This window comes from Peromyscus maniculatus, chromosome 19 (genome assembly GCF_049852395.1).
Source record: "Peromyscus maniculatus bairdii isolate BWxNUB_F1_BW_parent chromosome 19, HU_Pman_BW_mat_3.1, whole genome shotgun sequence".
In the NCBI taxonomy this organism is placed as follows: domain Eukaryota; kingdom Metazoa; phylum Chordata; class Mammalia; order Rodentia; family Cricetidae; genus Peromyscus; species Peromyscus maniculatus.
In genome coordinates this window covers 12,630,636-12,643,136 of record NC_134870.1, presented here as the reverse complement: position 1 = coordinate 12,643,136, position 12,501 = coordinate 12,630,636, and the positions used below count along the sequence as shown (strand labels likewise).

Sequence of the window (12,501 nt, the reverse complement as noted above, 5' to 3'; positions counted from 1 at the left end):
ATAAATTTGTGTATAACATAGCCACAGTTGACAAAGACTATAATTTGAGCAGAAAAATTAAAAAGCACTCTATAGCCTTTCACATTTTCACTTCCCAACAAATCCCACTTTCTGAGTTTCCATTCCAGTCTGCATTGTCACACCAGAGCAGCAGAAATGACGGATGTGAGTGACGTCAATTGGGGAATCTCTCTCACCACCTTTTCACCCAGTCATTCAGCTCACACTGCCTGGCCTTCAGGCATCCTGTAACTCTCTCATGTCCACTAGATATGAATAGGGGAAATGAGTGACTGCTGTGGGGTTCCATACAGGAAGACCCTCAATGTCCATTTCACCCACAACACTAGCTGGTACCTACCCGGAAGGAATGAACGGAACCACTCCAATGCAATCCCAGCCACTCCTGCTAGTTCAAGCATTCGGGTCAGCATCACCTCATGACCACCACGAAAGCAGCTGAGGCTCTAATACAATCATCATGGAAAGGTGTCCCAAATCCTTCATTCGAGGAAGAGCCTTCATACACACCAACGCTGTCTCCAAGCCATGCCGGGGTCTGAAACCAGACTGGAAAATATTATATATGTGTATATATAGTAAAACTCCCACAAACCACTCTTCTACTATGTCATATTTATTTACAGCCACTGAACCCATCTCTATATATATATGTATCGCCTTTTCAGGGTGGAGATAAGTACACTCAGGGAAATGTCCTTTCCAGTAGAAGGGACACAGTAAACCCAGGAAGACCTGGTGCTGCCCAGTAAGGCGATTGAGGCAATCCCAAATGGAACATACTTTGTCCTGAAGGGAAGAAAGAAAACACAATGTAGGTTTCCAAGCCTGATCTTCTAAACTTATTAAACAGGATCAAATGATGCTTATATATTTCTAAGGAGTCTTAGCTGTCCCAGGGAATAGCAGTGGCAGATTAACTTTTGAAGCTCCATTTGATTTTACTAAGCATCTCTTGACTTGCCACGAATCTCACTGTGTGGGCAACTCTTTCATAATCCTAGTTACCACAGCCTCAAATGCACTCCTAGACTGTCCACTATGAAGAGCTCTAGACACAGGCACAGGGCTCATAATCTTAGGCTGAACAACAACTTCAGAAGTGTAAATGATCGAGAGCCCACCCAAGAGCTATTACACCTTAAAAAGTAAAAAGAATTAAAACTAAAACAAAATCTTTTTATCCTCCTTACTGAAGAGGTTTCTCAAAAGCAATGAGAAGACACTGCAGGGAGAGATCTCAAGGATTAGCCAGAGAGTTAGCTATTCATATTTTCTTGGGCCCTCTGTCAAAAGACTGAAGACTAGCTCCTTTTCAGCTAATTCCTTAATCAAAAATCATGCAATGTTGACAACTACCTACAATTTAGTCCCACCCCAGAATTTCAGCAAGTTTCTGTTCCCAGGATATATTCAGAATAAAATTATTTAGATCACCACAGCTTCATTGTCTATGTACTTACCCTAATTTATTAATTTTTTTATATAAAGCAAACTGTGATGTACAAACTCTGTTATATTCAGTTTCATTTGAAGCTAATGGAATCCTGCCTCCCTATCTCCACTTGACTTCCTCTACTGGCCAGGTGCATCTCATGCCTGTCAGTAACATTCATTTTACATTAAAATGAAAGAGCTTTAAAATGACCATCTGCTGTATTACCCCTGCTGCTCACCTCATATATACTTTCACTCACAACTCAATTATTCTGCAGATGTCAAATATCCTGAGATCTTTTAGATGGATTTGGACCTGATTTTTACCAAATATAGTACTCATTATGTTTGTCTTAACAAACTTCATCTCATCTCATAGAAAGTGACATGCCTTTCACTAAGACTCATGTAAAGAATGACTGACTCATCTAAATGGAAAAAAATTCAGAAAATAATATTTTTAAATTCATAGGGATATAAAAATAAAAGGATAATCTATGAGTGGCACAGGGATATAAAAATAAAAGGATAATCTATTAGTGGCACAGTTCAAATTTACAATCAAGCTGGAACTTAGCATTATGCCACTCACATTGGAAGTCCTTATATCTGCCATATGACTGACCCCTGGCTGCACAACCCAAGGTTCTGACCACAAAACACTCAAAGAATAAAACTTTTAAAGCCATCTTGTAGGCAGATACTAGCCATAGGTATCTACAAGCAATAGATATTTGATCAAATAAATGTCTGCTGTGATGTGTACCATGATCCAAGAACTGCATGGAAAACACAAATATGAAAAAGGTGTGTCAACAGCTTTCTAGGAATTTAGCTGGGTTTAGAAAAACATGAAAATGAAACAACAACAACACTTTGAAGGCTTTCCATGGAACAGAAAGAAAGGAAATTAATTTCTGCCAAGGGACTGTGGAAAAGTTTCCCCAGGGAAGGTGACAACCTGGATCTTAAATTACAAACAGGAATTATGGTGATAATGGCCATAATGAGCAGCCAAAGCATTAGGATCTATGAAACTTAGCAGAACTTTAAAAAGCACTACTCCTAACTAAAATATATTCTATGCTATATGCAGTTAAATAAGCAGTAAATCAATTTCAGTATCAAGGAAAACTCTTAACACACTGTGGACATTCAATAAATATCAAAATGTAAGACTCAATGACAGGACATTAATAACTGCATAGATTTAGCAAGGAATGGTTCCCTACACATACAGAGGTAGACTTCCTAAGATGGTGTTCTTATTCTCTCTTGAAATCTATGCTCCAAAATTTTGTTTTCTGTGCTTAAAGCTTCATGAACAAATTTCGAACAAAACTTGGATGACTCTATGAATCTGATTAAATGAAGAAGGATGCCTTGCCACTGCACTGCACATCAGGAAAACCCCTTCTCCTAGAATCCAAAACACTTGGCTTTTGTTCCATGAACAAACAATTGTTTTAAGTCTTGTCATGGAATCTTAATTAAGAACACAAACTAACTATAACCCTCTTTTAAATTCTGATAAAATTTTATAGAAAATAAGAAGAAACAATCATATACATTTTTGAAATTTAAAGCATTTGAAAATAGTGTGCCAAAATGCTACTGTATATTATTTCAGAATACAAGTTGGATGCCATTCCATCGTGATTAGCTGTTTTCAAGTTACAAATAGAGCAGCCAAAAGTGAAATTTTCTATACCAAATATCTTAAACTTGGCAGCACATTTTCCAAGGTTTTCCAAATGACTTTATCTTTGTAACAACCTTACGATGCAAATAAAGTTGGATTTACCCTATTTTACTGGAAAGACAAGAGAAAAAAACTGAGTGAGTTATCGAGGATAACACATTATGTTTAAAGCAGAAATAGAGCTAGAATTTGCATTTCCATTCAGTCAATCAGAAAATTTCATCAGCTCATTATATGAAGGGAACCACAGGAGAAAGAAAAATCAATGAGACATAAATTCCACCATCAATGAAATGGCAGTCCTATTACAACATGGGAAATTTAAGAGCTTATTAGACACCACAGCAAAGGAACACACACATCACATTAGCATGAAATGGCAAGGATAAAATGATAAATGGAGGCTGGAGGAGGAAAACATCACATTTGAACTGGGCCTTGAAGGTAGAGATGGAAGGGGTTTTCACAAACTAAGTAGAGTCTATAGACCTAAAATATGTGGAAAGTGCATGTAATGTGCAAGAGTGATTTTTAAATGCAAAAATATTGATACATGTCTAATATAAATCAAGCACAAGAAGCAAACCAAATGAAAATTAAGATGTGAGGGAGGCTGGAACTAATTCCAAATTAGGGCACTTCCTTAAGTCTCCCTCCTCTCTCCATTTCTATCTGAGAACACACCTATCTCTCTCAGAAGTGTGCCAAAATATATCCCCTAGGCTTCCCTTTCAGATCAATAGAAATGTGCATCTGGCACATGTGGCATTGGGACAATCAATACATACTCCCAGAACATGTCTCTAAAGTGATTTCATGCACTCTCGCTTCAGCTACAGGTTCTCTTGGACTATTAGGATTAAAACAGAAGTACAGAGATGGCACAGCATCATGACACAAGGACCTGGGTGCATGAGTACTTGAAAGACAGTGCTATCTATCTCACTGTCTCTTGGATTCCCTCAACAGATGCTAACCTGGGAAATGAACTCAAGTGTGACTAACCCATTTGTTCCCGTGGCCCACAATAGCATAGCAAACCTACACATTAGCTTAGAGTCATAAGTTGTGGTTTAAAGAGTAACTAGAAATCATTTGTTTGGTCTCAGTTTTCAACACCCATGAAAAACTACCTGGAAGTATTAATTACAAGTGGCTTCCTAAACTCAGCAATACACCTTTATAATCTGTTTTAAATTTTATTTTCAAATTTTACTTTATATTAACCAAATATAATATAAAGGGCAGTATCAATTTCATTCTACAACTGAGGAATTAAACAGTATATGATGAATTAGTTATAAGTGAGATTTGATAGCCTCAAATGAAACTGAATTTAACCTTGCTTAATCATAAATTATATATAATATATATAAAATTCAGTGTGGTATGAGATACATATGTATATATATACACAAATATATATGTGTAAATATGCACATATGTATATATACGCATCTATATATCTATATATATACATACATCCTATACCATGCTGATAACTAAAAATCCACTCACAATAAGACTCAAATGATTATTACTACCAGGAAAACCTGAGAAATATTTTTGCTTCAATTCTCATTAGGTAACAAGTTTCCATTTACCTGTGGGGCTCTTCATGTCATATTATAAACAAATATTATTTTAATATTATTATATCTAAATATATAATTGGTCTTCATTTTATTTATATATCAATAAGAAAGAGATATAAGTACAAATAAGATAATACCATAATATTTAAAAACATGAATACATAATAGTCACAAACAGGTCCAGTGGGAAAATCTGAGAAAAAGAAAACAATGTGGGTGCAGTAGGACCCTTTTGATTCAATGTCTTGGCCCCTGCCTCTTATATCTTATCCTTATATGTTCTTGAAAAATTAACTGGGCTAAGGAAGGTCAGAAAAATGTTCTTTCCATTTCATAGGCTCACTGACCCTGGCTAGGTTCAACTGACTTTCTGAATCAGTCCATGGAAGAAGCATAGGACTATCAATTCTGACCCTACCTTGGGTAAGATCTAAAGGCAAAGAAGAGCTCACAAAATCAGAGCTAGAATTTTAGTTATACATGTACATTTACAATACTACATTTCTTTTACCTTAACTCCTGCCAACCAGTTCACAAGCATGTACTACTGGAAGTCAACACAATGAATGTGGGATCAGGCTGGTCTGTGGAAACCCATTGGTGGATGAAAAACATGTGAAAGACACATCTGTCCAACCAGAGCTTAAAGCAGGACATCTATCCTTTCTTCCTTGGATAGTCTTATCCTGTACCTACTATCAAGCTTTTGTAGAGTGTCCTCATATTTCAAACTGACCAGTCTTTTTGAGGTTGAGAGAGAAGCCAGATATTCACCAACTTTGCTAGTGAAGACAGAGCATGTCCTTTTTACAAGCCCAAGTTTACTTGTCTTTAGACACAAGAGCCTAAGGCTATACGATCTGTCAAGACTAGAAACAAAACACTATAATTCCAAGTGAAAATCCAGTCATAGCTTAGCTTATCCTAAAGCAGAGGGGCTTTGAAAGATCTGACTAAAGGGGAGTTTGTGTTCATATTAGGTCTCCAAGCCATTTTCAAGTTGGAAAAATACTGACCTCAGTATATGGTCGACTGTAGAAATCAGTCCTGACTCTGTCTCTTTAGCAAGGGAAGAATTCCCTCCGTTATTTAGAACCAACCTCCCTTATGTTCTCCAAGAAGAAAAACAGTTTCTAAATAAAAGCTAGACACTGCTTGGGTGGGTGGACACAGGGAAAGGGAAGAGTAGCCTTTAAATTTTGGGCACTTGTCTGTTTCAGGTTGTTCATAAATGCATTGAGATTTCTTTCAAAATTCTTCATCCCCTTCATATAAAAAAAGAACACAGCACAACTAACCTATTACACAAAACAATTTATAAAATATTGAACATGGAAAGTGACAACTGTTTTTTTGTAATATGGGAAAAAAGGGATGTCTAAAGATGATAAATACTGATCTCAATCAAGTTAATTTTTAATTGGGAGCACTAAGTTGGAAGTGGTGGCACACACATTAGCCCCGGCATGTAGGAGAAAGATGCAGAAGGAACAGGGGTACAAGGCAATCTTGTCTGTAGAGCAACTTTGGTGACAGCTTGGGCTCATGAGATTCTGTCTTGTTTATGAATTTCTATTTGGTCTTATTAAATAAAAATAACACAGAACCAAATATAGGGGTGAAAGAGAGATCAGGGAAACAGGAAAAGCCACCAGCCAACCTTACCTCACCAACTCTAAAGTTTCCAAATGCAGAAACTTCCTGTTTACCCACACCTATATATCTTGCTGTTGTGCCATCTGATTTGCTCTCTCCGTTCAGCTACATCACTTCCTCTTCCTACCCAGCTCTGTCACTTCCTGTCCCTCTGTACAAACCTCCAGAACTCCGTGGTTAACTAGCTTTGGAATTTAAAGCATGTGCCATCACACCTGGCTCTGTTTCCAGTGTGGCCTTGAACATATAGAGATGCTGCCTGCCAAGAGACAGGATTAAGGATATGTGCTATCATTGCCTGACTTCTTTGTTTACTTAAAATGGCTTGCTATTTCCTCTTATCTCCAGGCAAGCTTTATTTATTAAAGCACAAATAAAATGTCACATTTCAGCACAAATAAAATATTACCACATTTCCCCTTTTTTGTCTAATAAAAATAAAAAAATTATAAAGTTCTAACTATTGAATCTACTCTGAAGAAAAAAGATATAGAAATGATAGAATAAAGGGTAGATTACTGAATCTACTCTACAAAGAAAAAAAGGAAGATGGACATCAAAGACACTCCATGTGGAGTTTATCTTCTTCTTGGCAAAAACAGACATTTGGGCAAGAAACTGCTCTTGCCTGGACTACTGGTAATAAGTTGTATAAACTGGGTATACAGAACCCATAGGAAAATGACCATTGAATTTGCCAAAACAAGGCAAAATGGTCCTTTATGTTCCTGGTTTCCAGAGGAGACTGCCAGACATCCTACAGGACATAGGAAGAAGCAACTGAGAGACTCTAGGCCTGTAGGTTGAAGAATGGATGCCCGAATGTTACAGAGAAACTTGGGTGAATGTCAAGGCAGGCAGCTGTCTCTGTCATTTTAGATGTTTTGGAAGTTGCTTACAATGTTCTTCCTGTTTACTTAGGTAATATTATATCCTTCTGGGGTCTTTGATGTAGTTGAAGATTAGATAGTTATAATTTTCCTTGGTTATGATAAAAGACAAATTAGATATGAAACTTTAGACTTATAAATATAGGACAGATAGAATATTTTCTTTAATTTTGCCAAATACAAATAGACTAGACATTGTTACTGTAATTCTGGCTTGATAACTGTTCTATTATTTGTAATTTTATTATGTTAAAGTTAAAACCTTCCTTTTTGTTTAGACAGAAAAGGGGAAATGCTGTGGGATAATGCTATGTACACTGGTTTAATAAAACATTGATTGGCCAGTACCCAGGCAGGAAGTATATGTAGGTGAGCAGACTAAAGGAATGCTGGGAAGAGGAAGAGCGGAGTCAGGAGTTGCTAGCCATACACAGAGGAGGCAAGATGTGAAGGCAGAACTGAGGAAAGGTACCAAACCACATGGCTAAAAATAGATAAGAATTATGGGTTAACTTAAGTGAAAGAGCTAGTCAGTAATAAGCCTGACCTAATGGCCGAGCAGGTATAAATATTAGTCCTCTGTGTGATTATTTTATAAAAGGTTGTGGGACTATGGGTGAGAGATTTGTCCCAACCACAGGCCAGGCAGGACACAGGAAATCTTCTGACTACAGTGTCAAAAAAAGTCTTTTCCCAGCCTTTTATTCTAAGGTAGTATCTGTCTTTGAAGTTGAGGTGTATGCAACTTGTATGCAGCAAATAGATGGATCTTGTTTGGATGAGAGAGAGGAGGGATTCTGCAGGTGAGGGACATCGAGATCATGATGGGAGGACATGCGAAGATGACTGGCCACACTAGTGGAAGCCCATGAACTGTGGACTGGTGGCTGTGGAGCCCCCATGGGACTGGACTAGCCCCTCTGGATACAGAAGACAGTTGTTTGGCTCGAACTATTTGGGGGGCACCCAGGGAGGGGGATCGGGATCTGTCCCTGGTCTATGGGCAGGCTTCTGGAATCCAGTGCCTGTGGTGTGACACCTTGCACAGCCTTTGTGCAGTGGGAAGGAGATTGGACCTGCCTAGGCTCACTGTGCTGGGCTCTGCTGACTCCCCATGGGAGAACTCGATTTGGGGGATGTAGGGATGCAGGGTGGCTCAGGAAAGAGGGCTGGGGGGGGGAGGAGAGGAAATCTGTGGATTGTATGTGGAGTGAGTGGAAAATTTCTTAATAAGAAAAAATTTGAAATTAGAAAAAAGCAAACTCCTAAAACCAAAATAAAAAGTGAGCTGTAATAGTTGCATTTGTTCCTGACTCATCATTTAGAAGGAGATGTTGGGAATCTCAAAGGGAGCTTCAATACCAACTGCAGCACAGAATAAATTCAGATTTTAGTCATTCTCTTGACTAATCATTAACAACAAGATGTTCCAGTGACTGTTAGTGAATGCTGTTATTCTATTTCAGGTAACCAGCAAGTCCCCTTCACTGAAGACACATTAACTAGAGAACTAAACAAAAACCATTACACAAATGGCCATATTTCATGAAGGAATGATAAAGAACAGACATGAATCCTAGATAACCACAGCCTGGAGGTTCTGCATATATTAGAAAAGGAGAAAGTCCTGTTTTTGTACCTCTTTGGAGAAAAGCAAATGGGTGACAGGAGGGCTATTGACAAGCGGTCCTGGTAGAAGCTATAAATAAACAGGGCACTACATGGTGATTCTTTGAATAAGGAAATGTCCTTAAGAAGACAGTAGTGCACTTCTAAGATTATACTCATATATTTAGTTGGACCTCCTATAGTTTTGATATCCATATCTCTCAAAAGACAAAACCAAGAACCAAGCCGTCCATACTCCCACTGACATGTGGTTCAAATAAACACCATCTATTTTCATTCATTTTTCCCCATAAGTATCCAGACTACAATCATCTAAAATCAATTTTTCCATTATACATACATTTTGTTAGCAACCATGCTTTGGCTATCATTAGCCCATTCCTTAGAAACAGTTCTAAGATAACAGTAAAAAAAAAAAAAGTGATAGTTTTACAGAGTCCTAGATCTCTCAAACCCCAAACACACTTTACACCTTTGTAGCACTATTCTTCAAACAATAAGAAGCTGTATCTGAAGTATGTATTCTGATATTCACAGCTCAGATCCGCACTGCAAGTTACCACTTTTACATCCATCAGTCATGGCATTTAAGATATGCCCAAAGCTGGAGCGTCCACCACATATATGTGAGCTATGAAATGTCCTTCCCCCACCCACTGACCATAGTTACAATGAAACCGTTAACTTGTAAAGTTATCTGAACATGCTTATCTCAAGCACGTCTTGCAAATCAGTGATAAACTTCAGTATTATATATAATCTAATAATTTAAGACACCAAGCTTGTATCAAAACAACTACCAAGGATGGGGTGTGTGTGTGTGTGTGTGTGTGTGTATGTGTGTGTGTGTGTGTGTGTATATGAGCTCATGTGTATGTGTGTGACAGAATCAAATCATTGGTAGCTTTTGAATGTGCGTGTGCACACATGCATGTGTATTTATATGTGTGGATACAAGTATGTGTGGTTGTACTTGAAAAAGTGTGTATGGGCGTTGGCCAGAGGTTGACTGCAGGTGTCCTCCTCAGTTATTCTCCACTTTTATTTGCGGAGGCAGGGTCATGAGGAACCTGGAGCTCACTTATTTGTCTAGTTCATGTAGCCAGCTTGCCTACGGGATCCTGTCTCTACCTCCTGAGCTCTGGGATTGCAGAGATGCTGCCATCCCTCCCTGGCTTCCCTATGTCTCAAGTTCTGAACTCACTCTTGCCCTCACTCTGGCGTGACTAGCACTTTGCCAACTGAGTCATCTCTGTAGCCCAGGTTTGTTTTGTTTTGTTTTTTCTTTGATTCAGGCTCCTAGTGTCTAAAAGGGGTTAAAGATAGGTGGCTGTGGTATCAAACCCTGGGACCTCAAAACTCATGTTTATCACTTGTACTGAATAGACATTATCAAGTTACTCTTAGTTACTTCTTTGGCTTCCATGTTTTTAATCCCCAAATGGGAAATGGCAGTATATCTACCCAAATCAAAGCTTACTTTAAAAAGCTATTAATAACTGATGTAAAATGTCCTTAGCATTAGGTATAACCAGAAAAAACAATAAATTCTAATATTCATTTTATTATCAAAACCCTACCATTAATTTTCTTGACATAACTACATAAAACATAGCTTTTTCAGCCCCATGCAAAAAAAAAAGAGAAAAGAAAAATGGATACAAACATGAGAGTCCCTTCCCTTAATGAACTTATAAATTCAATACTTAGACAAATAGTAACTAGCATATTGGAACATCATACATTTATGAAGACTTGGAAAAATCAAAAAAGTTCCCAAACACAAAACTTTAGAGAGAGCATGCACTGTGTTACATACTTGTTTTACAAAGAAGAGATTTCTTTACAAGGAAAACTCACACTGAATAACTCTCAAGGAATAGACCATAACTTTGCTCATCTGTTTACCACAACAACCGTTAACAGTCTCAAGAACACAGCAACAGCCTAGGAAGTGTGAGAAGAACCAACTTTGTCTGAAAACGTCCTCCCAATTCTCCAGGCATTTAAAGTAAACACTGATTAGACCCTTGATTGAGTGGCCTTGTTTAATGATCTCTGTCTTGGTGAATTTCATTTCCCTGATCTTTCTGCTATTCCTCTCTTCTCTCATTTCTCTAATATCCTTTGTATGTAAATTCTAAGTACTATAGCCACCTACAATGAAGACTGAAACCAGTTGAGAGTATGATTGGCATCTTGACAAGCTCTGAAGGCAAATATGAAAGTTTGGACCCTATCACATGTAGAACAGGCACGGATAATATACATGTGATGGATAAATATATGTATTATACACACATATGTGTGTTAATCTCCTGAATTTGAGACAGAACTGTAGACAACAATTGGCAGTTTGATTTTGCTTAAGTATGTAGGAGAAAGTATACGGTAGTCTTTTTTTTACCTTAAAGACTAGGACTTACTAGGAATCATTTACTATAGCTTTTAGAAATCGTTGCTCCACAAAAATCTCTTCCTTTTTATTGCCTGTAAAAACAAATCAATGCTAAAAAGAAGTCCCCATGTCAGCATACCAAGTGTTTTGCATTTGAATTATACCATCACATTCAAAACACTGAAGCAAAACTGAAACTCCTTTTGGCGTGTGACAGTTAAGAATTCAGAGCAGTGAAATGAGAGATGAAGACAAAAGCAGCCTCACAAAAGGATTAAATAAGATCACCCTGTAAGTGCTGTCTTCTCCATGCAGACTTCTACCTGCACAGGATACTTGGAAAGACTCATGCACAGAGTAATTTCACATCCATTTCTGGTTCCATCTCTGCACTGAAATATTTATAGGGTATTCAGTGTTTCTGGGGTAAATTATACCTAGATCTTGGTAAAGCTGAAATCACTTAAATTACCTTTTTTTGTTCAATTACTTGGAAGAATGGAGAAAGAAAGCTTGACAGAATAAAAAGATGTATTAAGCAATGGCCATTTCGTAGCTGTAATTGCACAGCTTAGTGGATATTGATGCCTTCAGGGCTGTGGGCAGTCACCGCAGCTATTTTTACCAAAGGCTTCAAATAAAATCCAAATCAAGTCATATTATTTAAATACACATATTATGCTTGAACATGAAACTTCTTAAGCTGAGCATTTCATTGGTTAGTGTGTTAGGAATAACAAAGGAAAACACACATTCACAGTGCACTTGATGGAGACACAGCACTGTGCTTGGGCATGTTGTTATAGATACCTTCTAAAGCAACCTGGATAACCAAGCCCTAGAAAACAGTCTTGCTGAATCTCAGAGATTTTGGAAATATTCCAAATTCTGAATCATTGTTACTGATCGTATGTTGCTGTCTCCCAGAAATTCACAGGATAAACCCTTAGACCTCAATGTAACTGCACCTCAGAGAGAAAAGGGTGGAGCTCTGAGCTGACAGGATTGGTTGGTGTCCTCACAAGAAGCGTCTGAAGAGTCTTTGGCTACTCCTGTGGCTATCTCAAGAAAGACCAGGTGAAGACCAGTAAAAGGGGGAGAAACAAGACACAGAGGTCTCCAGAAGAGGCACCACCGCGCCTCAATCTGGGACTTGGCAGCAGGAGCAGACTC

At 38.0% G+C, this 12,501-nt stretch overlaps 1 protein-coding gene across 1 annotated transcript in view; it reads right to left on the bottom strand.

Moving 5' to 3' along the window:
• Positions 1 to 343: 343 nt before the first annotated feature.
• LOC143269526 (putative Polycomb group protein ASXL3) overlaps positions 344 to 12,501 on the bottom strand; it is a 49,761-nt gene continuing 37,603 nt past the window's right edge. The window contains exon 3 of the mRNA XM_076554796.1: positions 344 to 559. Coding sequence (XP_076410911.1) covers positions 439 to 559 — 121 coding nt within the window. The 3' untranslated portion in view covers positions 344 to 438. The remainder of the gene's footprint in view (positions 560 to 12,501) is intronic.